Source organism: Selaginella moellendorffii, unplaced genomic scaffold (assembly GCF_000143415.4).
Source record: "Selaginella moellendorffii unplaced genomic scaffold, v1.0 SELMOscaffold_6, whole genome shotgun sequence".
NCBI classification, from domain to species: domain Eukaryota; kingdom Viridiplantae; phylum Streptophyta; class Lycopodiopsida; order Selaginellales; family Selaginellaceae; genus Selaginella; species Selaginella moellendorffii.
In genome coordinates this window covers 415,870-437,563 of record NW_003314267.1, presented here as the reverse complement: position 1 = coordinate 437,563, position 21,694 = coordinate 415,870, and the positions used below count along the sequence as shown (strand labels likewise).

General features: G+C 41.4%; 6 protein-coding genes and 1 long non-coding RNA gene across 11 annotated transcripts; 6 read left to right on the top strand and 1 right to left on the bottom strand.

The window, feature by feature from the left end:
* Positions 1-35: 35 nt before the first annotated feature.
* Positions 36-1,304, bottom strand: LOC9655362 (probably inactive leucine-rich repeat receptor-like protein kinase IMK2). 2 transcript variants are annotated; one of them, XM_024670502.1, is made up of 2 exons: positions 168-1,304; positions 36-119 (listed from the first exon to the last, which is right to left on the bottom strand). In XM_024670502.1, exon 1 carries the CDS (start codon positions 1,020-1,022, stop codon positions 213-215), a length of 810 nt encoding a protein of 269 aa, XP_024526270.1. In that variant the 5' UTR covers positions 1,023-1,304; the 3' UTR covers positions 36-119; positions 168-212. The 2 variants fall into 2 exon arrangements, with proteins under 2 accessions (XP_024526270.1, XP_002965447.2); XM_002965401.2 differs by having other exon boundaries at positions 43-119; positions 176-1,304.
* Positions 1,305-1,429: 125 nt separating this feature from the next.
* Positions 1,430-3,528, top strand: LOC9655361 (U11/U12 small nuclear ribonucleoprotein 48 kDa protein). Of its 4 annotated transcripts, none has more exons than XM_024670533.1 (5): positions 1,430-2,609; positions 2,667-2,781; positions 2,845-2,952; positions 3,014-3,365; positions 3,431-3,528. In XM_024670533.1, exons 1-4 carry the CDS (start codon positions 1,462-1,464, stop codon positions 3,344-3,346), a joined length of 1,704 nt encoding a protein of 567 aa, XP_024526301.1. In that variant the 5' UTR covers positions 1,430-1,461; the 3' UTR covers positions 3,347-3,365; positions 3,431-3,528. The 4 variants fall into 4 exon arrangements, with proteins under 4 accessions (XP_024526301.1, XP_024526303.1, XP_024526302.1 ...); XM_024670535.1 differs by lacking the exon at positions 3,431-3,528 and having other exon boundaries at positions 3,014-3,240; positions 3,310-3,429; XM_024670534.1 differs by lacking the exon at positions 3,431-3,528 and having other exon boundaries at positions 3,014-3,240; positions 3,307-3,429.
* LOC9655360 (putative pectate lyase 2) lies at positions 3,364-5,550 on the top strand. Its single transcript, XM_024670536.1, has 6 exons — positions 3,364-3,570; positions 3,663-3,900; positions 3,956-4,595; positions 4,669-4,769; positions 4,830-4,959; positions 5,022-5,550. The coding sequence occupies exons 1-6, from the start codon at positions 3,420-3,422 to the stop codon at positions 5,217-5,219; spliced, it is 1,458 nt and encodes a 485-aa protein (XP_024526304.1). The 5' UTR covers positions 3,364-3,419; the 3' UTR covers positions 5,220-5,550.
* An 18-nt stretch (positions 5,551-5,568) lies between these two features.
* Positions 5,569-6,222, top strand: LOC112344870 (germin-like protein 1-1). The gene has a single exon (XM_024670399.1). The coding sequence runs from the start codon at positions 5,569-5,571 to the stop codon at positions 6,220-6,222; it is 654 nt and encodes a 217-aa protein (XP_024526167.1).
* A 250-nt stretch (positions 6,223-6,472) lies between these two features.
* Positions 6,473-7,333, top strand: LOC112344938 (putative germin-like protein 3-2). The gene has a single exon (XM_024670593.1). The coding sequence runs from the start codon at positions 6,545-6,547 to the stop codon at positions 7,211-7,213; it is 669 nt and encodes a 222-aa protein (XP_024526361.1). The 5' UTR covers positions 6,473-6,544; the 3' UTR covers positions 7,214-7,333.
* A 9,654-nt stretch (positions 7,334-16,987) lies between these two features.
* LOC112344924 (putative germin-like protein 3-2) lies at positions 16,988-17,843 on the top strand. The gene has a single exon (XM_024670524.1). The coding sequence runs from the start codon at positions 17,069-17,071 to the stop codon at positions 17,750-17,752; it is 684 nt and encodes a 227-aa protein (XP_024526292.1). The 5' UTR covers positions 16,988-17,068; the 3' UTR covers positions 17,753-17,843.
* Positions 17,844-19,570: 1,727 nt separating this feature from the next.
* Positions 19,571-20,281, top strand: LOC112344940. Its single transcript, XR_002991889.1, has 2 exons — positions 19,571-20,005; positions 20,066-20,281. It is a non-coding gene; the product is annotated as an uncharacterized LOC112344940 (long non-coding RNA).
* The last annotated feature ends 1,413 nt before the right edge of the window (positions 20,282-21,694 follow it).

Here is a 21,694-nt window from a genome sequence, read left to right as displayed (position 1 = left end):
GAGACAAACTATAAAGAAACAAAACCGGAGCCGGAGAATCCAGAACAAAAAGCTTAACTTTTCTTATTCTGAAAAATCTGTCAGACAAGGATATTGATTTCTTCTAAGCTTCGCTAGACCTGCACAACCCGCTTCAGTCCCACATAGAATGAAACTCGAACTGTTACCACTTTACTTTGCTTCTTCTCTCCTCCTCGAAATTGATCGGTCTCTCACTCCGGCATCAACTGTGAGATTTTCCCTTCCTCCGCTGCAAGCCTTTGCTCGGACAGCCGCAGCCATATGCACACAGCCGTGAAGCTCACTATCAAGCTCAGCATCCCACTCCCCAGACCAATTCCCACGATCCCAAGGATGGAGAGGTTCCTCGCCTTGGGCTCGGGCAAAGGATACCCGTAGAGGTGCTTGTTCCCGGCGAAAGCTGACGCATTGAAACGTATCCCAGCCGAGGTGTTGGCGAGCGCGTAAGGAATGGGACCTGATAGATCGTTGTATGAAACGTCGAAGCTGTTGAGCCGCTGGAGGCTCCCCAGACTTACAGGGATCTGTCCGGTGAGAGCGTTTTTGTGAAGATCCAAAACGCTCAGGTACGTGCAGTTTGCCAAGCTCTCCGGGATGGCACCACCCAGCCTGTTGTTGGCCAAGTTCAGCTTCGCGAGGATGTTAAGCTGGCCGATCTGCGATGGAATGACCCCTGTGAGCTGGTTGTCCGAGAGATCCAGCGTGTTCAAGTTGGAGCAATTGGTGATCGCTGGAGAGATCGTCCCGCCAAGCATTCTTCCCCCCAGGAAAATGGAGACCACCTTGTTGTCGTTGCAATTGACCCCCGTGAGCGAAGTGAAGGATTGCTTGAAGCATGGATTCTGGAGAGTCGAGTCGTTCCACGTCGAGAAGAGAGAGCGCTGGACGTCCTGAAATCCCATCTTGAGGCCGCGGAGGCATTGCGCATCGTCTCCTCCCGCTGGCTGGCCCAGCGCAAATCTCCACACCGTGAGCAAGACTAGAATGCTTCCCAACCGCATTCTTTCCTTCTCGCCGCTGAGAGATCTCTCCAGAATCTATGCCGCGCAGCAGAATTTCACGCTCCCCAGCTTCAATCGCTGCGTTCTTGAGGCGCTGCTAGCTTCCGGATTGGCGCTCTCGAGATCTAGAGCCAGCATTGCGAAGAAATCCCTGGATCTTTGCCGATTTCGCGAGATCCAGGAGACAAATCTGCTGAGCAATCACTCACCACAGGCGGCCCGCAGCTCCGCGGGATTGTCGCCGGAGAAGACGCTGCTGTCCACTGGAGCTAAAAACCCTAGGCGCACTACTGGAAGGAAGTTCAAATGGAATGAATCCAGGCCGTTGATGTAAGAAACGCCACGGATTCCGTTCCATAATTCATCAGTAAACTCCCGCCTAGGGCTTAAGCGTTCTAGGGTTCTTGGCGAGAGCAGGAATGGCGCGCCAGAACAGGTAATGCAGGGCCAGGTTCCACAGGGGATGGAATTCTCCATTCCAGCTCCACCGCTTCACACGCCTGAAGATCATGACAAGGAATCGATTAGCGGATTTTGCTCCCGGGCGGAAGCTATCCTGAAAGACATCCAAGGCGCTGTGGATCTAGCCGGTTCCAGATCCTCCAGTCCGGGCTCGGTGCTTCTTCAGTGTCCTTTCGATTACCGCCACACCATGCCCGCCAGGGCGCTTCTCCAGCACTCGCTCCGGTGTCCTGCTTCGCCGCTTGGATTGGACGAAGAGGCTGCTAGTCTCGTCGCGTCTCTCAGGTACTTACGCAAGGAAGTGCCGTTGGAACAGCAGCCAGAGCCACCGGGAGTAACGCAGGAAGAGACCAAAGAGAAGATTTTCTTTGATCCTTCTGGGACAAAGTTTTGGTACAGGGATGCTCCTGGTCCCGTCTCGGCCGATCAACCTCTCTCCCATCAACAGCAGGCTGGTTTTCCAGATTTGCCCGACTGTATCAAACTAGAGCTTGAGGATGATCGACAGAAGCTACCGACGCTAGAACAGTTGGATACTCTTTTGCCTTCTCAGTGCTGGCTTTTGCAAGAGGAGGTGAAGAGCTGGACATCTCTCCCTCGGAGTTACTCGTGGAACGTTTTGATATCGATCTTAGGAATGAAGATTGACAAGGAGAGGATCGCAGGCTGGCTACTTCTAAACTCCGTTCGGCATGGAGTAGTGTTGGATCCCGTCCTGGCTCATCATCTTTCTGGACTGGTGACGCTGTTCTTGGCGTCCATCAAAAGAGAAGCGCTTGGTACGTGGAATGGTGACCGGATCTCGAGACACAAAGTGAGTCAACTCAACTGTCCTGTGCTGCTTGAGTCTGGGAATTGGCTGATATCTCAACTGTTTTGTTTGTATCAACGACCAGCTGCTGGGGCCTTTATCCTGGGACTGCTACAGAATCTCCTAATATTGTCTGCTCGGCACTCGGCTCTTGACAAGCTTTCTAGTTCCGAACAGCAGCATAACGATGAGGATGGTAGACAGCTAGCACGCTGTGACGTCGAACCCGTCGTCGAGGCTTTGCAAGAACGGACAGCTCTGGAATGTTATTTGAGAGCTCGGGTGTATATGAGCACCTTGACGAATGCGAGATGGTGAGTAGCTGATATACTTGTACTTGGTAATCGTAATGAGCTACTTCGTCTTTGCAGCTTAGATGACTACGACGTTCTGGTGAGCAAGGCTGCTGAAGAGCGTCCGCAGCGATCAGAATATAGACCACTTTTGGAGCACGATGGTCTCGGTTGGCAGCGTTCACAGGCCGAGGTATATCATTGTTTGCTGAGTCCTTTTTTTTTTTTTCCTGTATAACTTTTTGAGATCCTCCAGGATTCCTCAAAGTCAAAGACGAAGGAGGAGCTTCTAGCGGACGAGAGAGATTATAAGCGAAGGCGTATGTCCTATAAAGGCAAGAAAGTGCGAAGATCAGCATCTCAGGTGCGTATCCGACACTTTAATTTCGCCTTCAGTTTTTTCTCTCATGATCTCGAACGTGAAGGTCTTGCGGGATATCATTGAAAGCCACATGGAGCAAATCGTTGTAGCCGGGGGAATTGGCTCTTTCAAAGGCCAATCCTCTCGCAAGCCAGAGTCAACCAGAGATGGTGGGGCAGACCACGCACAGACGCACGAGAAGAACAGGAGCAAATATGATTACAGGGATAAGAAAAACTACTCGAGGGATACGGGGAAACATTCCAGGGATCGCGCGAGATCAAGTGAGAGGTATACGAGCAAAGACCGAAGTAACAAGTGGGAAAGTGACGCTGACCGGAGTGATTCCCATTCTAGCAGGGACAGAAGGGAGTCGTCAAAGCACCGAAGAAGATGAGCTGCCGAGTATCCTATCAGTATCCTATACTGGTTTTTAGTTGCTTTATACTCAAACCCAAAGTTTTCCTCTTATGTTCTCTAGAGTCCTCGCAGTATTGACCAATTGGCTTGGTGAAAACTGCCACGATCGAACTGATTGTGGAAGACGTGCTGGTGCCGTTCTATATCCCTGGAAACAAGTTAAAGCAACAAAACACATGCGAGAACATGAAGTCGTGCAAGGTGAACATGGAGTCGTGCTAGACGTGCTCCCAGCGCTACAGCGAGCTTGGATCCCGTTTGTATAAAAGCGACTAACAGATATGTGGTTTCAGACGAGCGGGAAACTCAACTGTCATTCGCAATGCCGGGAAGTCTTGGGGGCTTTCTGGTATGGTGTTTGCTTTTGAGCCTGCGACTTGGCTGGCCCCTTGAAAACGAACCAACAGATGCGCTAGCTACGAGCAGTGAGAAGGAGATTGTGATTCCTGTGCCGCTGGATGGCACTGGACGGAAGCTGCTCGCTTCAGAGAAGAAGGAGAAGAAGAAGAAGAAGAAGAAGAAGAAGAAGAAGTGAGTTCCTAGTAAGCACATATCAATCACTCACGGTTTTTGCTTTCTTTTGCAGGAGTTCTTACAATTATTACAAACCAAAGTACGTCTCGTTTGCTTCAAGCTTCACCGGGAACACGATCGATGACTGCTGGGTGGGGGGTGATTGGAGGGGCGATCGTATGCACTTGGCCGACTGTGCTGTGGGATTTGGAGCCGGTGCTGCTGGGGGCCGGGGTGGTAAAGTCTATCAAGTCACTGATCCTGGTGATGATCCCGTGCAACCTTGGCCTGGTACTCTCAGATACGGAGTGACTCGGTCTGGCCCGCTCTGGATCACATTCTCGAGAGACATGAACATCAGGCTCAAGGCCGAGCTGCTGATCACCAGCTACAAGACGATCGATGCACGAGGTGCTAACGTGCAAATAGGACTAAACGGGCCGTGCCTAACTCTCCAGTACGTCGACCACGTTATCATCCACGGCCTCACCTTGCGCGACTGCAAGCCGAGCTCGTCCGGAAGAGTTATTTCGTCAGTCGATCACACAGGCTTTCGAGGAGGGTCAGATGGAGATGCCATTGCTATCTTCGGCTCCAGCAACGTTTGGATTGATCACTGCTCGCTATCGAGGGCGCAGGATGGATTGATCGACGCTATTCACGGATCCACAGCAATCACTATCTCAAACAACTATTTCTCTGACCATGACAAGGTAGTGTTTTTTTTTTTTGTTTTTCTTGTTTTTATAAATTTTCCTAGGAGCTGACCGGATCGTATCTTTGCAGGTAATGCTCCTCGGTCACTCCGATAGCTACTCGGCGGACAGAAACATGAAAATAACCGTTGTCTACAATCACTTCGTGGGATGTGTGCAGCGTATGCCAAGGTTTTGTTGTTTTTACTTCGTTTCTTCCGGAATACTTAACAAGAGCTTTGTTTTCTCCAGGGGGCGATTTGGCTACTTCCATGTCGTGAACAACAACTATGAAAACTGGGACATGTACGCAATCGGTGGCAGTGCCAATCCAACGTTCTTCAGTGAAGCCAACAGATTCCTTGCTACTGGCGCCAAACAGGTATTCAAAGTTTCACACAACTCTAAAACGAAGTTCTTACATTTCTCTCTCTCTCATTCCAGGTGACGAAACGAGAAGCGAAGGGTGGATCAAACTGGCTATGGCAGTCTTCTGGAGACCTGTTTGTAAACGGGGCCTACTTTGTAGAGTCTGGAGGTGGAGACGCCTCGCCACACTACAGCGGTGGACAATACTTTGCGACGAGATCCGCGTCAATGGTAACTCGGCTGACAGCAAATGCCGGTCCCTTGGGTTTGTGAGCTCGCGAAAGGTATTTCATAGCTTTGGAAAACAGATTGTTTACATCGCACAGCCAAGCACTTGTGTAAAAGGTATCGAGCCAGCGAAAGGCAGCCATCCTTTTTCACAGCAGAAAGAGAATTTTCTTGATAGCGAAATCGTTTGGTTTGACAAGCAAAGTTTTCAAGAGCTCTCACTTGTGGAGTTTCTTGTTGCTTCCAAAATTCCATGCGTGTATGGCACCAAGTCATTCGAAGACCATGAGGTACTTCGTTTCGTGACAAAAGATGTTACTCTTGGATATAAATTCAAAGCTCCTAGAGATGATCTTATTGATCATCCATAGTTTGATTATCTAGCTCGCAGAAAATGGCATTGAATTCTTCTCTGCTGCTACTCCTGTTATGTTACGTTCTTGCGATCGTCAATGCCGCCGATCCGGATCCACTGCAAGACTTTTGCGTTGCCCATCTCTCCAAGGATCTCACCATCAATGGCTTCCCTTGCAAGGACGCCTCGGCCGCCACCACCGAGGACTTCATCTTTGCCGCGCTGAAAAACCCGGGAAACACGAGCAACCCGTTCGGCGTTGGAGTGGTGCCTGGATCCGTCCGCGAGTACCCGGGCCTCAACACGCTCGGCATCTCGATCGCGAGGCTGGATTTCGCGGTTGGCGGCTTGACCCCTCCGCACACCCATCCCCGCGCGTCGGAGATCATCTACGTTGTCACCGGGAGCTTGTACGCTGGATTTGTGAGCACGGACAACAGGGTCTTCGCTCGAGTGATCACCGAGGGCGAGGTGATGATGTTCCCGCGGGGATTGATCCACTGGCAGCTCAACGTCGGGAAGAGCACCGCGACTGGGATCGTCACGCTCAATTCCCAGTCTCCGGGCTTCCAGTTCGTTGCAAACTCCTTGTTTGGATCCGGAGATATCTTGGACGAGGTGTTAGTCAAGAGCTTCTTCCTCGACGAGAATACCGTGCGTGAGATTAAGTCCATCTTTGCGTCTAGCTCATGATTCCGGATAGCCATCTTTCTTCGTAGTAACTTCTAATCGTCCACGATTTGCACTACTCTTTTCTTTGTTATTTCCATCTCGCTAGCCTTTGCCGGTCCTACCTTTAAATGACGATCGTTTACTCGGAATTTAAGATCACCTCTGACAAAGTCAATCTAAGCAAAGAGCTTCGACGAGCGTTCCTGAAAACAGAGTTAATCTTGCGTATAAATGCAGCTCCAAAATCTTTCCTTCAATCGCAGCACTTTTTTCCATTCGCTAATAGATCTCTTCCAAAAGTTCCAAGTTCTTAGTACGAAGTTCTTCGTAGTAAGCGAAGATCATGAAGCTGGTGGTAGCAAGATCCATGAATTCGCTGTCACTGCTGCTGCTGGTGATCGTCTCTCTTTCATTCTCGATTGGTGTCAATGCCGCCGACGCCGATCCACTGCAAGACTTCTGCGTCGCCGACCTCTCCAAGGATCTCTCCATGAATGGCTTCCCTTGCAAGCGAGCCTCCAACACCACCGTCGAAGATTTCATCTTTAGCGGCCTCAAACAATCAGCCAACACGAGCAATCCAGTCGGCGCTGACGCGGTGTTTGGATCCGTCTTCCAGTACCCGGGCCTCAACTCGCTGGGCCTCTCCATCGCAAGGCTCGACTTCGCAAAGGGCGGCTTGATCCCGCCTCACACCCATCCCCGCGCGTCCGAGATGATCTACGTCGTGGAGGGGAGCATGTACGCCGGGTTTGTCACCACGGACAACAAGCTCTTCGCTCGGGTCATCTCCAAAGGCGACGTGATGATCTTCCCCCGGGGTTTGATCCACTGGCAGCTCAACGTTGGGAACACCACCGCAATGGGGATCGTCACCCTCAACTCGCAGTTCCCTGGCTTCCAGCTCATCGCCGACTCCATGTTTGGATCGAATATCCTGGATGAGGTGCTGGTCAAGACCTTCTTCATCGACGAGAAGGCCGTGCAACAGCTTAAGTCAATCTTCGGCTAGGAAAAAGAAACCAAAAAACATAAAAGAAATTAGTGTTCGTCTTCGAATAAATACTTATTGCCGCGAGTGTTCTGTGCTTGAGAGGTCTTGGAATCTCTCGTTGCCACGCTTCGTCCTCGAGCTGCCAGCCTCCAAAGCCATGACGTACTCTGCCTCCGATTTTCATTTAGAAGATCCAATGCACAGACCTCTTCGTCTCCACATCCTCGTAGTAGAAGATGAAACCATTGGCCTTGGACCAGACATTGCAAGTGAATCCTCACGCCAATACTAGGTAGGTGGAATTGCTCGCCAGCGGCAAAATCCCCACTGGGACATTGCCGCTCGAATAAGAGCAGCGCGTCGGCGTTTGAACGAGATCATCTCGAAAATCTCCCAGAGTCTTTGCCTCCCAATGTACTCTTCTTTCCCAAGAGCGGTATCTCATGGCGACCTTGCGGTTTCTCGCACATGCTAATGCATCATTGACGATGCGTGCATTGTATTTTTGTCTGATGCGATCGCGCAGAAACGTTTTCTCGTGGCACATCCGCAACTGCCTTAATTGGGCATTTGGAAGATAAAATTAGTGTGTACAAATCCATGGCATGTGATAACGCTCGTGGACTCTGAGTATTCCTGAGCTTGGCAAATTGTTCCAGAAAAACCTTCCTTTCATGCGATTTTTCAGCCGGATGTAATGCGACGATCGCAGTGTATGCCGAAACCGGGCACAAAGGCTCTTTCGGATCTGGAATCGGACAGCATCACTCTCATCTCTCGTTCCTACGACAATCGACGATGTTTCCACGCGATATTCGATTGCAAGTGTGAGCGTGTGGCGTGACTGCATGGAACACGTACCAGGGACTTCCTGGTCCATCTCTTCAAGCGTGGATCTCGAGGACGAGCCTGTCATTTTCATGGTGACGATGCTCAAACTTGGGAACTAGATGATGGCACTCAAGAGCAAATTCAATGGAAAGTTCTGCAAGAGGCTGACTAACTACTGCCAGAGCTCTTTCAATGCTGGGACCCAATCACACACAATAGACATTTTCAATGTCAGGTACCCCATCACCAGAAACTCTAAGTTGTTGGTCACGGCTCTGGACAAACCACTCAGGTGACAAGGTAGACATGAAGTAGTTGTCACCATTCAAAATAAGGTTGGCAAGAGCCCCACGTTCTTCAACTCTTTAAGCTCATAATGACTTGAAGGTTGGTATGTCTTTTATTGTTGATGGTCAGATTTGAGTGGAGGTTGATGCTTTAGACATTTGGGAACTAATGGGGTGATACTATTGAAGAGGTTGTCCATAAAGATGTAGAGTCCATGCTTTTTATTTTAAATTTATTTATTTTGAAATTCTATTTCTAACATATTTATTTATTTGAATGATAGTGTTTTACTTTTTTTTCATTTTTAGAAGGCTGAAGTGACAATGACTTATAGTATTGCTAAAATGTAAAATCCATTCACCTATAAGTATAAAAATATTGTTTTTAAGGTTATGATCAATTATTTGTCAACTACATCAATGGAATTTAAAAAGTCATTATATATAATACCATTTCTGAGATTATAAAAATTGCTAATTTAAAGATAAGGTAAAGAATGGGTTATGCTCTAATTATTTAGCTATGATGACAACATATGAGCCAATAAATTTCTTATGAGCGTGTAAGCTATTTATGTTTTAGAATAGAACTATTTTGATATGCAGCCTAAAACCAATTCAAGAAAGAAATTTCCTGTACTTCAACAATTTTTCCCCAAAGAAGTATAACATTTTTATGATCATTGTTCAAGATATTTAACACTAAATGCTATGGAGAAAATGAAGTTTTATTTTAAATTAAAATCAATTAAACCATATGCTTATTAGCATAGTAGAGATGTTAGTTCAATTAACATAATTATAAAAAAAAAATTCTTTCAACGAATAAAAAGAAGTACTCAACTTTATAGTGGTTTTCACAATTTCTCAAGTAATTCTAGAAAGGATAAAAGGAGAAATACTATTTATAATTATTGCAACAAACAAGGCCATTACAAAATAAGTGTAAAATTCTGGAGAGGAGCTCATTAAATATAAAAAGATTAAAACATTTTTTATGAATGACTAAATCAATTATGAAGAGAACATTTTTATGAGTATCAATTAAAGAGTAAATTGGTATTTGATTGGTTTTAGAAACTAAAAACCAAATAATGGAGTTATTAAATTATGTATAAAGATGAAAATTATTTGATAAGAAAATAATTTTATTGTTGGATAAAAAAATTTATTCTTATGAAATAAAAACTGATAAAATGATTCTTTGGCAAGAAAATTATATGTTTCACATAAGAAAACAGTTATTGTAGTTTTGCAAGTCTATGTGGCTTTTTCAAAGGGAATTAAATTGATATTAGAACTTATTAAATCCTTGAAACATTTAAAATTAGGGTAAAATGGGAATGGTCTTGAATTTGAGTATAATGTATAATAAAACTTATAAATCCCCCAAAAAGTTCAAATCCATGCAAGATTAAGAAGAAAATCAGATTTAGATATAATGTATAACAATTTATTTTTCTTATAGTAAAAGAAATTTTTAAATTGCCAAACTAGACTGGTAGCTTGGTCAAGAATTTTATTTAGAAAAAATCCTTATACAAAAAAATTCAAATAGCTGCAACAAAATTACTCATTGGAAAATAAATAACTAAATCTAAGTGACTAGAAAAATACATTCATGAATTAATTTTAAAAACCTAATTAATTGAAATATATCTATAAGATGCTCCATACTTGAATTATGAAGTTAAAAGTAGTTATAAATGAACTTTTGATAGAAATTTTAACCAACTCATCCACTACAGATATCCTAATTGATTCCAAAAGTTATTCTTTATATAGTTAATTTTGTTGAAGCCATTTGTATACAATATTAAACTATCTCAATTACAACTAATTTGAACAAATTTGCATACTTGATTGTCCAAACATTATGCCTATAAATTATAAATAAAAGTCTTATCCTTGTATTCTTTAGCCATTATCTTTCATAAGAGGTATTTCTTATAACTAATACTATTTTATCAATTATCATTGCATAAATTCGTAAAATAATTCAAATCTTTCTTTAATGAAGTTAAGTTGATAAATGTTAGGAAATAGAACTTCAAAAAAATATTTGAAGCCTCCAAATCTAATAATCTAGTTCATATACAAAAGATGTCTTTCTAAAACTTGATCACCACTACCAAACCCCTTTACTATACTCATTCTCCGCAACAAGGATTAATTTTGGCATTGAAGATAAAAAAAAATGTTATATAACATAGAGGCTAACATCAACTACATTTAAATATTTACAAACAATGACATTTGATATGCAATTATCTTTTAGAGAATTAAATATTAAAAAATATACTTATAAGAATATGCTTAATATATAACTATTAGGGATATTCCTATGGTGGGTTAGTTTCAATTTTACCCAAAAATTGTTTGATAAATAAAACAAGATGAGGAAGAGGATGTTGTTTTGACTTTACAAGAGTAAAATCATCATAAGTCATAAAAAAATCAAATAGAAAAGGAAAGAGGGATTTAAAGTATATTCACCCTTGGGTGTTTGAGAAAGTTTTCCAGGCATAATATGATCAAGAATTAGCTTCAAAATTGACTCAACCTCAAGACATTGGATATGCATATATTTATCTCACTAGAGGGCATATAATCTCCTCATTTGATTCTTATGAGCTTGTTAGGAGTGTTGCAACATTAGAGGATAAAATCAAAATATGAATCTTTTTTGATGATAATGTCATTTAAAATTTATATTTCAATTGATAAATATATATCTACAAAAATTATTCATTTTTAAAAAACTATTCTTTGTTCCTGAACTAACAACCTGAGCTTGTCTAACAGACTTTTTCAACATCCACCATATAAGATAATCAAATAGTCTTGACTATATGGCAAGTAGTTGTTAAGATCCATTTAGTGTTGTCTAAATAATAATATTAAATTTAGCCATTGTTTCCTTGCACAAAGGAATGACATTGCTGATGTATATAGTTACAACTTAAAATTCTTTGTTGAGCTGGGCTACTATCTCCAATATCTTTCCCAAAAAGTGCAAAAATTTAAATTTTTTAAGCCATTTATAAATTTTAGTAGCTTGTGTTTTATCAAGAATTTGAATCTCATCTTTAAAGAACTTTAGCAACAATTATAAATATTCACACATCTAGATAATTGTTCTACCCCTACTCAACCATTGAGTATGTTGGACATATAAATATCTTTAATATATGAAAATTTAAATCCTTATTTAATGCCTTAAGCTATTTGAAGAAAAAATATAACTACTTTGTTAATCAATATCTAATAGCAATGACATAGAAGACAAGCCAGCCTACTCCACTTATATAAAGGATCTATTCATGTATAATTTCAATTTAAAGGTAGGAATATACCTTGCTCAAGGGTAAATTATATTTTAAGTTAATAAACTTATACCATTTTGTAGTGTACTTGATTTTCACCCTTCACACTAAACTGTAAACTTAGTAGAGTACAATCTAAGTTGCAAGACCTTAAGCCACTAAATTGTATATTTTTGAATTTGAACTTCACTACATAAACCCAAGGATGTTTAACCCTAATATCTTAAAATGTAACTGATTATAAAAGGGGGTACACTTAATTATGCACTTTTTTCTCTATATTTAAACTCCTATGAATCATCTTTTGAATCATTTTTTATTATTATTTAATAAAACAAAGGGATAAAGTTAAACTCCCAAGCAAGAAGCGAAGGAATTAGAGTATACAATAACTTCTGAGTGTATAGCCCAATGAATAAAAAGATAAAAGCACAAAGTAACATTATATGAAATATGAGTATGCTCGAAGATCTCTCACTCATACAAGGAGGACCTCACATCCTTCACATGGCTGATAAGACTTCCAGATCAACAGTCTACCCTTGTGACCTTTTACTTTCACCCTCACCTGCTTTCCAACATGAGTACTATCCAGATGCGCTAACTTCAAGGTCACCTAGGTCTCCTCCATTAGAGCAGTGTACATGATCTCAAATTCAAACCCAAATACAGTTCCATGACATAATCCTAAAGCATTTAGCATCCCAATGCTAAAACCAATATGTAAAATGGAGCCAAATAAAGTCTAACACTATTTTAATATATTAGTGGCATAATACGAGGATATAGGTACTTTATTAACTAGCATGGTATGGAATTTAGGTTTAGACTCAAGTCAAATGCAAAACAAAAACAATCACATTTAATAGAGAGCTAAATAATGCCTCAAGTTGGACATCTATGCTCAACTAACATCATAAATAGAAAACTTTTGTTTAGTTGTACTCAAGATTGCAAATGAAAAAGCTTCACAAGAATTGTTATCTAGAAGGAAAAAAACCCCTCAAAATGAAAAAAGAAGATTGTTGTATGGAGCTAAAGGTAGATTATTAATTAAGCTTAGGGATGGAAGTAAAGACTCATATAAGAGGCATCTACCAAAATTCTAAACCATTTCAACACTTAAGAAGAACTAAAAACTCTATAATAATAAGACTTATTTGATGACATTATAAGTTTTGATAATAGGGCTATATATTAATTATAACCTATTGTTATCTAGAAGTTAAAGACTGGCTCATAATCAATATGTATCCCTATTTTATATAGCTAATCTGCCATATATAATAATGGTAAATGCACACAAGCATGCAAATGCACCTTTTTATAGAATATCTTTCAATCTTGAAAATATAGATTTAACTCTTTGATTCGTATATATCATCTACACTATCTGATACAAAACTAATAAATTATATAGAGATTCACTAAGATAATATATCATGCTTATACAAACAAACAAATAATTTAATTTTATTTTAATATTCAAATGGATTACAAATTTTATAGAAAGTTTTATGGAGTGGATTTGTTAGTGCTTTCCACTGTGCTATTTATTTATTCTTTTCACTTGCTTTGGATTATTGTTTTGAAAGTAACAGAAACATTTTTATCAATAGTAACAGTGGTCTTATATTTCCGGATGGGTAATAAGAATTTATAATGTAATATGGAGATTGCGGTAGTGACTTATATATATTTTGTTTTCCTTGCTTCCCATCTCTGTAAAACACTAGAGAATGAATGAATGAATAAAAATTTTTAATTATCTATATTTCTAACTTGATGTGTGGTGGTAAATTGTTAAAATATCAAAATATATAATAGAAATTTCAAGTTCGTAATAGAAATTGTTAAAATATCAAAATGTATAATAGAAATTTCAAGTTCACCAAAACATTATGAATGTTGAAAATAATAATTATAGGTTCAAGTGAACTTCTAATTCTAGAAACTACTCAATTAGTATTTTATTGTATAGCTCACATTAAAAATAGAAGTTCTCCTCATTAATATATTTAAAAATATAAATTTCTCCAAATAATTAACAATTAAGTTCATGAATTTCAAGTTTGCCAAGGTATAACATTTTTTTGACATGAAATTTCTTTTTAAGATTTACAGTTCACTGATATAGACTTGAGCAGAATTGAGCTCAACTCAATCCTGGATAATAATGGCACTTTCTTGCAATCCAACTAGACAAAATCTTCAAAATACTCCTTTCATATTAAGTCGTATTTTCATAATATAGTCAAGATCAACCATCATATGTTATAACAAAGGTTCCCAAGATTTTACAAATGTTTACTATAAAGGAGTTTGAGGTGTTAGCTAATCTAACCATATTTTCACCTCTATAATATAATAAAAAGCTTTATATCAAGCCTAAGAACAATTTTCAACCTCTAAAACAAGTTGAAAACCATAAATCTAATGCATTATTTGGCTTGTGAGCATTAAATAAGTCTTTACCTTAAAATTAATTTTCTATTAATTATTTTTGCACTAGATCTTTATGGTGGCTTTCAAAAGACTCCTTTACACGTTTTTCACCCAATATATTGTATACAAATATTTAGTTGTTAAAGCAAGTATGATATAAAATGGCAATTTTGAAGAACATGTAGTTTCTTTATTGTTTGGATATAAAGTAAAACCTTCTTTTAGTCACACTTATCTGGGGTCATTGATACCAATATCACCCAATGCACATATTTCTTTCTTCTTTCGATTTCATAATGATGAAGATGGTGAGGTGATTTATACACATATTTGTCACATTTGTGAAGTGCCTTCCAAGAGGATATTCAACACCTAGGGACTCCCACAAATTAGATAGGATATGCTCCACCATTACCTCTAACCATTCTAGCATTGAGAAGTCTTTATTCCTCTTTCTTTTCATTTTTCATTTTGTTTTTCTCTTATTTATTTTCTCCATTTTTCTTACTTTTGTTTTTATGCTTCTTTCTTCAAGTTATGAAGAGTGTTATTGAACCATATTTTTCAACCTCATACTACTTTATCTTGATAAATTGTAGTTTTTAAGTTTTTAAATCAAGTTTTTACTTTTTCCTTTTCATCATTCTCACCATCTCAACCAACATTCCTTTTTTATTTTTTAATTTTATCATTTTCTACAGTATTTCCCACAAATGCTACTTTCATTCTTTTTTATGATACCAAAATTGGGCTTGACATTTTTTTTCAATATTTTACCCATCTTAATAATCAGTATATACAACTAAAGATTCATTATCATCTATATATTACAACTGCAATAAATTAACACAACAATTTCAACTTAGCAACAAGCTAAAATTTCTAATATTTGGTTAGGCCTTGTGTATGGAGGCATCCAAGCCCTTTTTATAGAGTGGCTTCTATCTTATTCTACCTCTTTGAATAAGTAGTAGTTTTGATATAGATAATTTATCAGTATTAATAATCTACCACCTTTACTTCAATAATGTTTGAGATTATGTACTTTATTGTTTACATGGACTCTTCATAGGTTCTAACCGTTTACTGAGCAATAGTTTTCCTTTCACTTTCTATTCATCCACTCACTTTCTCAAGTAACATATCCCCTCTTTTGTTTTCTTTCATTTATATTGCAAATATGACTATGGTATTGAAATTATTTATCAATGAATTCTTTTGAATATTCTTTTCTTATTGCCACGACAAAAGATTAGTATTGTTGGACCTTTTATTAATCTCCACCCAAATTAGTTGAGAAATTAATTTTCACATGTGCACTTGGCCAAAGGAGCATAAAGATAGAATTCTTAAATGCTATTAATCAAATATACTTGTTCATTGGCTTACATTTATTAGTGTTAGGAACCCCTACAATATTAATCTTAGACCCTTAATACTTGTTAAGTGATAGTTTACCATGTCTATCAAGACACTCTCACTATTATGCTCTATGTATTAGTTCTGTTTGATCTTATTAGCTATTTGTGGAAAGTGTTAAGATTTTTTGTTGAGGCAGAATGTAGAGATTGTCTTAATTACAATAATATTGTTCCTGTGTCCAAATTTGCAATCTAATGTCATTATGTAAGTTTTCATGATTATTTTAGACACTAACTCCTAGGGTGAAAGCCCAAAGCATGCATTCCTTTTTACTTGCATACCTATCCTTATCTAGCTTCTAATTTGAGTCTAAGTTTAAAATTCATATCATGCTAGTTAATGGAGCATTTATATCCTTGCATTAAGCTATCAATATGCTAAAATTGCACCAAGCTTTATTTTACGTGTTGATCCTAACTTTGGGATGTTAAATACTCTAAAACTATTTTTATATCACTCTCTATTTTTGTCCCTTTGTGTACGCTCATGAGTTATTCCATATTTTGGTTGTTTTCTTCTTAAGTTATATGTTTAAGAGTTGTCCTATATTCTACTTCCTTTGTTTTTTAACTATATATTTAGGAATTTAGCTCCATCCCTTTATTTAATGGCTCAAAACCTTGATCTGCTCCATTACCCTTTGCCACATATATAAGGGTTTACATTCCACTCTGGGGTTATCCTTGAAAACCACATACACTATAATTTAACTTTGAGATAATCTTGGGAGCTAAAGATGTTTACAATGCAATAATATATGCTCCTAAGCTCAATAAGCATGGCTATGATTCTAGGGATATTCCTAAATATACTTAATGTGTTTAGGGCATATTCATTTTAGGAGGTCCTGCAATAGGTCAACTCAAATCACTTTGCCAACTTGAAGTCAAGCAATGATCTAGTGTCCATACGACTACACCTTTACCTCCCCACACTCAACTTTCACACACCCTCCTGGGAGATCCTGTGACATCTGCAGATGCTGCAAAGTACCTCAAAGCATGGGACACCATAATCGACACAATCAACTTGGCATTTAGAGAGATGTAGTATGTGTGAATGAAAAACTTAGTATGGTCCCATGCCTACCTGGGTGGTGCAGTGACTATAGGGCACCATCGTCAAGTTCAGTCAGTTCGCTCGAGACAAATTGCTTGACTACTACTTACCAGCAACTTCAATCACACTTTGTGCCAAGAAAAAAGTTTAAATACTTAGAAGCTACAAACTCCTTGTTCATAGTAGCTTTTAGTCAACACTTTGCACTGTTCTTCTTTGTTGTTTCCATTTCGCTGCCGGGTCCAAAAAGCTATCTATCAATGACTAAATGTTAGTAGACGTTTACACGCAATCTAAGATCACCTTGGAGGCTATAAATTCAAAGGTAAAAAAAAAAAATTCACGCTCCTCACAAGCTCAAGAGCTTCCACGACTGTTCTCGCGTGAAAAAAGGTTAATATCGCATATAAGTACTGCTCCAACCTCTTTACTTCAATCATCGCTAGTTCTTTCTTGATCTTTTTCACAAGTTCGTTCTTACGAACACTCTACTCTCCAAAGCAATGAAGATAGTGGTCTCAAAACCCATGAATTCGCTGGCACTGCTGCTGATGACTATGGTGATTGTCTCTCTTTCACTCTTTACAGGTGTCGATGCCGCGGACCCCGATCCACTGCAAGACTTTTGTGTCGCCGACCTCTCCAAGGATCTCACCATGAATGGCTTCCCTTGCAAAAGAGCCTCCAACACCACCACCGAGGACTTCATCTATGGCGCCCTCAAGCGTTCAGCCAACACGAGCAATCCACTCGGTGCTGCAGCGGTGCCTGGATCTGTCTTAGAGTACCCGGGCCTAAACTCGCTGGGCCTCTCCATCTCGAGGCTCGACTTCGCGAAGGGCGGTTTGATCCCTCCTCACACCCATCCCCGCGCGTCCGAGATGATCTACGTCGTGAAGGGGAGCATGTACGCCGGGTTTGTCACCACGGACAACAAGCTCTTCGCTCGAGTCATCTCCAAAGGCGACGTGATGATCTTCCCCCGGGGTTTGATCCACTGGCAGCTCAACGTTGGAAACACCAGCGCAGTGGGGATTGTCACGCTCAACTCGCAGTTCCCTGGCTTCCAGATGATCGCCAACTCCTTGTTTGGATCCAAAATCCTGGACGAGGTGTTGATGAAGGCCTTCTTCATTGACGAGAAAGCCGTGCAGCAGCTCAAGTCAATCTTCACTCCGTCTAGATAGGTGAAAAAAAAACGACAATGTTCAAACTTTGTCATAAACCAGATTTCCGCCAGTGTCTTGTGCTGGAGAATGCTCAAGAGCTCATTTGGTCCTCCATTCTCTTGGAAACTTTCGTTTTCTTCACGATCAAAGCAGTACCATGGCGCTTGCCAGCCTTCGTCCTCGAGCACCTTGCTAGGCTCGCTCGAAAGTCATGGGGAAGAGCTTAATTCTTAGTTCTTAGAGCGAAAAGGAAGAGACTATACCTGTGTAGAAGATCCGATACACAGGCCTCTTCGTCTCCACATCCTCGTGAAACCATCGGCCTTGGACCAGATTTCACAAGTGAATCCTCCAGTGCAGGTTGAATTGCTCACCACAAAATTCCCCACCTGCAGCTGCCCGCGTCGAGCGTAGAAGGATGTGTCGTTTGTCCACTCGAGATCATAGAGCGTGGATCCCAGCTCCTGCCATTTGGAGCTTGCCGCTCACATTTTGGAGCAGCGCGTGGAGTTTCTCCGGCCACGGCGTTGCCGGCGCCGCAGAAGGCGAGAAGAATTGTTGTGAGCCGCAATATCCCCAAACCTGCTAAAATTTATGGTTCTTCAAGGAATGAGGAGCTTTACACTCTCCCCACTGCTACATAGCGCTGTCCAGAGCCCACGCGGTTTCTCGCCAACATGCTAATCCGCATGTACTGTAACAGCGGCAGCATTGAGCCAGAACTTTTTCTCACGGCAATGCGCATTGGATGATACTGAGCAAGAAAAACTGTTTTGATGCGATATTTCAGCGGATGTTTGGAACGCAATCCGAAACTGGGCATACAAAGAGGCGCAAAAGCTCTTTCAATGGTCTCGAGGGAGTCCTAGAAGAGGTCTTCTCGGCCATGCCCGTCATCCTTTCTCACGGAGAAAATCGATTTCTAATAGAGGCATGAGATGGAGATGGCGTGCCCGACACCATTGTCGCGAGATCAGCGTCATCTTTCATCGTCATCGAGAAAGACGGACGTGTCTCCCAGCGTGACGTGTCAAATTTCTGTCACAGTTGAGGCCTGCATTAAATTCAGGTGATGGACTTGTGTGAAGCAGCATGCTCAAACCTTTCAAGAATGTTCATGAACCGGATCACTTCTTTGTGAGATATATAACCAGTTTGGACTTAGCCGCTTCGGAAAGAGGTTTTCAGCGAGTAGGTGCAGCTTTTTGAAATCAGGATAGTGATGCTGTAACAATGAGAGACGTAGGCTATCTCACTCCAGTCAACAAAGATGTGCAGGTCAGCTTGAAAGTTTACAATAGCAAGGTTTATGTTACATGGTACAAGCTCATTGAGTGGTGCTGGTACGATGAGAATGAGGAAAAGTACTCCAAATTTGTCAACATGACGCATTTCCAGCTAGTTCAATAAAGTTCGCTTAAACACATGAGTTCGAAATCAACCTTCATTTTTCTCTATTTCCTAGAAAACAACACATATTCCAATTCTTTCCTTTGGCTAAAGTTCCTCAAAGCGAAGATCGTGAAGAGGGAGCTTGAAGATAGCTTGAAGATTGTATGAAGCATGGAGAGCGAGCATCCTTGCTTTATGCATCCATCAGTCTCATGCTTCACGTGCGAGGCTATATATTTCTCGGCTTGCGAGCAGCAGCAATGCTCACATGGGCGAGAGCCCATGTCTGTTCAAATTGCGTTTCTCAAGGCAGCAACAGGATTTGATTTTTTTCGGCCAAAATTCAATTAGACAATTACTAGAATAGGGCCAGGGCAGGTTCTGATGAGACGGGATGCTTATCTGAGCGTTGTGAAGAGGGCCCCTATTTTGGCATCACTTACGCCGACCTCCGCTCTGGCGTGTATAGCTTGGATGAGAAAACGCACCGAGATCTCGTGAAAGCAGTACGCGCTAAAGTCAAGCGGCAGATAAAAATGCCCAAGTTCAGGAGGCGGAGCTCATCCGGAGATCATCGTGGAAACCCAAGTTCACACCGTCCAATGTGGTTTGCAAATGCACTCCAGGTGCTAGAGAATTTAAGGAGCGAATGGCATGTTGGGCGGAGCAGGATTTGTTCAGATGCGCAAGCGACATTGATAGGACGAGGGAAGTGGTGCTGCGGTTTGAAGCCCGGATTGTTGAAGAGCTCGAGGACGACTTGCTGTGCAGCAAGCTGCTGCAGGAGAGGCCAGGCGAAATGGATTCCCGACGTGTATAACCAACTGGTGGAGTGGATCGAGGGTGCACCATCGCGAGATTGAGATTAAAGATTACAAGGTTTGGGAACCGGATTGCTGCGTGAATCTCTTCAGGTTTGAGGTGGTGTACATTGAGCAGCTGCTGCGGGATTACAAGGCGCAGGAGGGAGCAGCGCAGGAGATCGTGGCGAGGAGGTGTGAGCCCATTGATTTTGAGGAAGAGAGAGGGATGTTTAGACACATGAGGAGTAGCCGCCGCCAGGTATATGCTCTACCGGATCAGTTTCGGTAGAGAGAGATGATCGATGATTCATAATACAGAGATTTATAAGATGTTGAGCGCATTTGTGGTCAAGAGCAGTTTCGAGCACACGCCATGGAGCTATAAAAATTCTCGCCTTGAGGTAAAGAAGTACACAAGTAGTGTGTTCCCTCCATGCTTGGGGGGGACTGTCATTTGCAATAATCTTCTAGGTGTTTGTGGTAGCGACGTTACTAGATGAATTGAGCTTGGATTCTGACTTCAAGAATTCATTATTAATGAGGTGCATGATCACTACGTCCCGGCCGTCGGAAGCAATGACCAATCTCCATTTGAGAAATGCGCCTATACCTGCTGCAGATCATGGCTCAATGGAGCTGGAGCCCGAAGCTCTACAAAGATGCCCTGTCAAGTGGGATCTCGCAAAGGCGCAGAGTCTCCTCCAGGCGATCATCCAAGATCCAAGTCACAGGTAACTTGAAACACTCGCGAGCTCTTATGGTGAATTTGTTTGTTTCTTTGGCAGAAAGTCCGATGCAATGTGAGTGAAAAAAAAGCTTGCCTTTGATCATGTTTTCTGGTGCAGGTTTTTAACTTAATAGAAACTTGGTCGACACATAGCCAGAGGAAGGCCTTTGGCGATCGAAGGATGTCGTCCTTTGGAATCGTGAACACTCACCTGCTCACTTGGAAAGCTTAATATCACACGCAAAGCGTTTGAGCACAGTCCACGACATTGTAAGAATTTGCTCTCCATATCTCCATTCCTTGCGTGGAAAATAGTACCAACAGTTTTCTTCGTATCAGAGAGTTCCATGGAGAAACTTGTCGAATTTTTTATCTCCATTGGAGAGGAGACGGGCCGCATCAATGTCTGCTTAAGTTCCATCCTTCGCTCATATCAAGAGAGTTATTGAAGAGAAGCACCATGGCACTGGCATTGCGGAGTTTGGAATGGACGCATACCAACCTTTCGTTTCAACGAAAGAGGAAGCTCGACGTTGTCCCGGATACATCCAAGAGGAAGAAAAGGAAGCGATATTCGGTCCAGCTAACGCTAGCCTTCTTGGCTTCTCCTTGTCAAGGCTACACTACAAGCAGCTCAAAGAGAAGAACGAATGCGAAATCCTTTTCACTCAAGACGAGGGCTCACGCGTCAAACTGGGACGAGGAGGCAGAACTCTCTCCACTGCTCAGCTAGACCTTGCACCGGGAAGAGAATGCGAGAGAATTAGCAAGATGTGAAGTATATACACTCTCTATGACATGATCCTAGGTGGTAGTAGCGCCACCTCACTACTATCTATATATTTGGATGGCTTATCTTCTCCGCACCAGAGACAGTGTCGCAGTTACCACAGGTCAACTGTCAGATGAAGAGATATGCGAAAGCTACAATGGATGGATGACTAAAGAATTCGACTATATCCACTCGGCTACTCAAAGGTGAGGAGGCGGCCGCGGAGAGGTGACGAAAGACTACGAGAACAACAGTGGACTATATCA

Excerpts from the sequence above, each read along its gene's own strand:
- LOC112344938 (XM_024670593.1), top strand. The coding sequence starts at position 6,545 with ATGAAGCTGGTGGTAGCAAGATCCATGAATTCGCTGTCACTGCTGCTG.
- LOC112344870 (XM_024670399.1), top strand. The coding sequence starts at position 5,569 with ATGGCATTGAATTCTTCTCTGCTGCTACTCCTGTTATGTTACGTTCTT.
- LOC9655360 (XM_024670536.1), top strand. The coding sequence starts at position 3,420 with ATGTTCTCTAGAGTCCTCGCAGTATTGACCAATTGGCTTGGTGAAAAC. Across the intron at positions 3,901-3,955 it reads AAGAAGAAGAAGAAGAAGAA|GAGTTCTTACAATTATTACA; the intron begins GTGAGTTCCTAG and ends TTTCTTTTGCAG. Across the intron at positions 4,770-4,829 it reads TGTGTGCAGCGTATGCCAAG|GGGGCGATTTGGCTACTTCC; the intron begins GTTTTGTTGTTT and ends TGTTTTCTCCAG.
- LOC9655361 (XM_024670533.1), top strand. The coding sequence starts at position 1,462 with ATGCAGGGCCAGGTTCCACAGGGGATGGAATTCTCCATTCCAGCTCCA. Across the intron at positions 2,610-2,666 it reads ACCTTGACGAATGCGAGATG|CTTAGATGACTACGACGTTC; the intron begins GTGAGTAGCTGA and ends TCGTCTTTGCAG. Across the intron at positions 2,953-3,013 it reads TGCGAAGATCAGCATCTCAG|GTCTTGCGGGATATCATTGA; the intron begins GTGCGTATCCGA and ends TCGAACGTGAAG.
- LOC112344924 (XM_024670524.1), top strand. The coding sequence starts at position 17,069 with ATGAAGATAGTGGTCTCAAAACCCATGAATTCGCTGGCACTGCTGCTG.
- LOC9655362 (XM_024670502.1), bottom strand. The coding sequence starts at position 1,022 with ATGCGGTTGGGAAGCATTCTAGTCTTGCTCACGGTGTGGAGATTTGCG.